Raw genomic sequence first — 3870 nt, 5'->3', positions numbered from 1 at the left:
CAAAAAAAAAGAAGCAAAAACTGCGAAAACGTTACCTCTAGATATTAGTTTTTCACTAAATTCCTTCTTTTCACTGTTTTCATTAGATCGATAGAACTTTTCGATCTTGTTTTAATTTCACTTTTTTTAAGCAAACAACCTCTCTACCCCCACAAAAAGTATGTATCAGGTCTACATACATCTTACTCTATCCAACCTCCACTTATTGAATTACACTTGATATGTTATTATATTTAACGAAGATGAGAAGTATTAACTTTTGACTAACTTAAAAAACTAAAAGTGTCCATAACATACTTTAGGGGCTATTTTGAACCTCATCTCAAACATAAGTGACCATATCTATAATTTTCTTGTATGTAGTGGACCAAATTTTGAAGATTTGACTTTGACCATTAACAGAGTAGAAAAAAATTGAACTCACCAAGAAGAAAAGTCACCCTTTCCTCCTTCCTTCCTTTCTCTGACTCATATATACCTCTGAACCCTCACTCATTTCTTCACAGAAAAATTTACTCAAACAAATAACAACTCACAAATCTTACAACTAATTCAATACTTTTGTCCTCTTGGATTTTCAAGTTTCTTCAAGAAATAAACCTTAGCCATCTATAAGGTACTGTTTTGTTCTCAAAATTTATTGCTTTTAGTTTCTTCTAGTATGGTAAAAAAATTAGGTTATTTTTGTTCTTTTATAGTAAAAAATGCTTATGGGTATGGAGTATGTTGTGAAAAAGATTGAAAGTTTGAAACTTTTTGGTGATGGGTTTCAGTTCTTGTTGACTAGTTGTGAGATGGGTTTCTAGTTTTTTTTTTTTTTCTTTCTATTTTTTACTTTTCTAGTATGGGGTTTTTGTCCTTTTATGGTAAATTTAGTTTATGGGTATGGAATTTTTTGAAAAAAGATTGAGACTTTGGAACTTTCTTGTGATGGGTTTCAGTTTTTGTTGACTATTGGTGTGTTTTTTCTTTATTTTGTTGAAATTTATGAGATCTATTGTTTTGGTGGGGTTTTCTCTGATGGGTTCATTGGATTTGGGAAAAAAAAGTTACATTTTTGGTTCAGTATTTGACAGCTTTATGGGTTTGATTTAGTAGCAAATGTAAATCTAGGAAGAGTTACAGTATTGATTTAGATTTATACAGTTTGTTACTTTTGGAATTTGTGATTTTTTATGTGTTGGATGGAGTAGCAAATCTAAATCTGAGGCTTTTTGATGACTTGCAGGAATTGATGTGTACTGGTTCAAGGAGTAAAGTTTGTCCTTCTGATTTAAACATGGATCAGAAAGATGGGCATGGTAGAAATTGCTCAAAATTGCTTGAATTGTCAGCTTCAGATGATCTTTCTAGCTTCATATGTGAAGTTGAGAAAGGTTGTGCTGTTGATGAGTTCAGCTTTTGGTATGGGAGAAGATTTGGTTCGAAAAAGATGGGGTTTGAAGAGAGAACCCCTCTGATGATTGCTTCCATGTATGGGAGTATTGAGATTTTGAAGTATATTGTTGGAACTGGTAAGGTTGATGTCAACAGGGCTTGTGGCTCTGATGGTGCAACTGCTCTTCACTGTGCTGCAGCTGGTGGCTTGGAATCATCGGTTGAGGTTTTCAAGATCTTGATTGATGCTTCTGCTGATGTTAATGTTTGTGATTCTAGTGGAAACAGGCCTTCTGATGTGATTGCTTCTTATCCTAAGTCCTTGAGGAATTCGAAAAGGAAGTCACTGGAGTTGTTGAATGGGTGCTTGGCTGAGCTTGCTGAGCTGGAGGAGGAAGAAGAAGGAAAAGCAGCAATCCAGATGACGAAAGAAGGAAGCGAGAAGAAAGAGTATCCGATTGATACTTCCTTGCCGGACATAAATGATGGGATTTATGGGAGTGATGATTTCAGGATGTATTGTTTCAAGGTTAAGCCATGTTCAAGGGCATATTCTCATGATTGGACTGAATGCCCTTTTGTTCATCCAGGGGAGAACGCAAGGAGACGCGATCCAAGGAAGTATAACTATACTTGTGTTCCATGTCCCGAGTTCAAGAAAGGTGTTTGTGCAAAGAATGATTCTTGTGAGTATGCTCATGGTGTATTCGAGTCATGGCTTCATCCTGCCCAATATAGAACCCGTCTCTGCAAGGATGAGACCGGGTGCTCAAGGAAAGTTTGCTTCTTTGCTCACAAGCCTGAAGAGCTACGCCCCTTGTATGCGTCAACTGGTTCAGCTATCCCTTCTCCAAAGGCTAGTCCAGCCGGCTCGATGGATATGTCAACATTGAGCCCTCTGGCTCTTGGTTCTTCGTCCATGTTACTGCCTGCTACTTCAACACCACCGATGTCTCCTGCTGTAACATGTTCGTCTCCAATGGGTGGAAACATGTGGCAGAACAAGGTGAACATCACCCCACCTGCATTACAGCTTCCTGGCAGTAGGCTAAAGACATCTCTAAACGCTCGGGACTTGGATTTGGACATGGACATGCTTGGCTTGGAAAGCATCCGCACACAGCAGCAACTAAGACAGCAATTGATAGATGAGATGGCTGGTCTCTCTTCACCGTCTTATTGGAATAAGGACAATCGGATGGCGGATTTGAAGCCTACTAATCTTGATGATGTTTTCGGATCAATGGATTCTCAATTGCTGTCCCACTTGCAGGGCCTTTCTCCGAGAGTTACAGCCACCACCAGCTCTCAGTTGTATTCTCCATCGGTTCCTCATTTGCAAGGTCTCTCACCTAAGGTGTCAAGTAACGGCTCCCAGATGCAATCTCCAACCGGGCTTCAGATGCGACAAAACATGAACCAATTTCAATCAAGCTATACCAACATTCCTCAATCATCCTCTCCATTGAGGATGCCCTCAACCTATGGATTCGACTCATCAGCAGCAGTGGCTCAAGCGGTCATGAACTCGAGGTCTGCTGCTTTTGCAAAGCGTAGCCAGAGTTTTATTGACCGTAGTGGAATGGGGCATCGTGCTGTTCCAAATGGTGTTGCTAACTCACCACCTTTGATGTCATCAGATTGGGGCTCCCCTGATGGGAAATTGGAATGGGGCTTCAATAGTGATGACACAAACAAGCTCAAGAGATCTCAATCTTTTGGTTTTCGCGGTGGAAATGGTGCTCCAACAAGATCAACAATCACACCATCTCAACTCAACGAGCCAGACGTGTCGTGGGTTCATTCCTTGGTGAAAGATGTGTCCTCTACTGGTACTGGGCTATACAGTTCAGAGCAGCAGAAGTACGGTGGTGGTGTTCGTGACTCCATTCCACCGTGGCTGGAACAAATGTACATAGACCAGGAGCGTATCGTGGCTTAATTAATTATTCTTTTCGAAATTCTTATCGATATATTGGATATAAGTTTAACCATTAGTTTCAAGGGAAGAAACATCAACATATTCCCTTAGTTATATGGGGAAAGAAAAATGGGGGATAGGGAAGGATAACTAATCACATTGTTTCAACAATTAAGTGATTGAAAAAAGAGTCATTTGTTATATTCTTATAATTCTTTATAATAAGTTCTTTATCTTCTTCAATGAATTGGAGTTGTATTTCAATATATTGATTGAGCTTATCAGAATTATTTCTAAATTCCTCTTGTGGTTTGATCATTAATATTAGTGTAGTACTTTTGCTATTATTTTAGATAGACTTGGCTTTCAACAAGTTGCATTATTATAGTGACAAGTTGGGAAGTTAGTGCTGATATTTTGAATAGTCTTTTTGTGTTGTTAAAGTCAAGAAAAACAACTCTTCCATTTTTATGAAAATTTATTGGCATTTAGCTTAGTTTTATTTTATTTTATATGGTAGGCTAAAGAATATTTTGTAAGTGACATACTTGATAAATTATGTGGTGCTTCTA

The 3870-nt window shown here is 38.4% G+C and overlaps 1 protein-coding gene across 1 annotated transcript; it reads left to right on the top strand.

Moving 5' to 3' along the window:
* Window positions 1–481: 481 nt before the first annotated feature.
* On the top strand, window positions 482–3589 carry LOC102582772 (zinc finger CCCH domain-containing protein 29-like). Its single transcript, XM_006355590.2, has 2 exons — window positions 482–616; window positions 1229–3589. The coding sequence occupies exon 2, from the start codon at window positions 1235–1237 to the stop codon at window positions 3317–3319; it is 2085 nt and encodes a 694-aa protein (XP_006355652.1). The 5' UTR covers window positions 482–616; window positions 1229–1234; the 3' UTR covers window positions 3320–3589.
* The last annotated feature ends 281 nt before the right edge of the window (window positions 3590–3870 follow it).

Source organism: Solanum tuberosum, unplaced genomic scaffold (assembly GCF_000226075.1).
Source record: "Solanum tuberosum cultivar DM 1-3 516 R44 unplaced genomic scaffold, SolTub_3.0 scf00202, whole genome shotgun sequence".
Taxonomy (NCBI): domain Eukaryota; kingdom Viridiplantae; phylum Streptophyta; class Magnoliopsida; order Solanales; family Solanaceae; genus Solanum; species Solanum tuberosum.
Note: the sequence above shows the minus strand (reverse complement) of the source record. Positions and strands in the feature narration are given on the sequence as shown.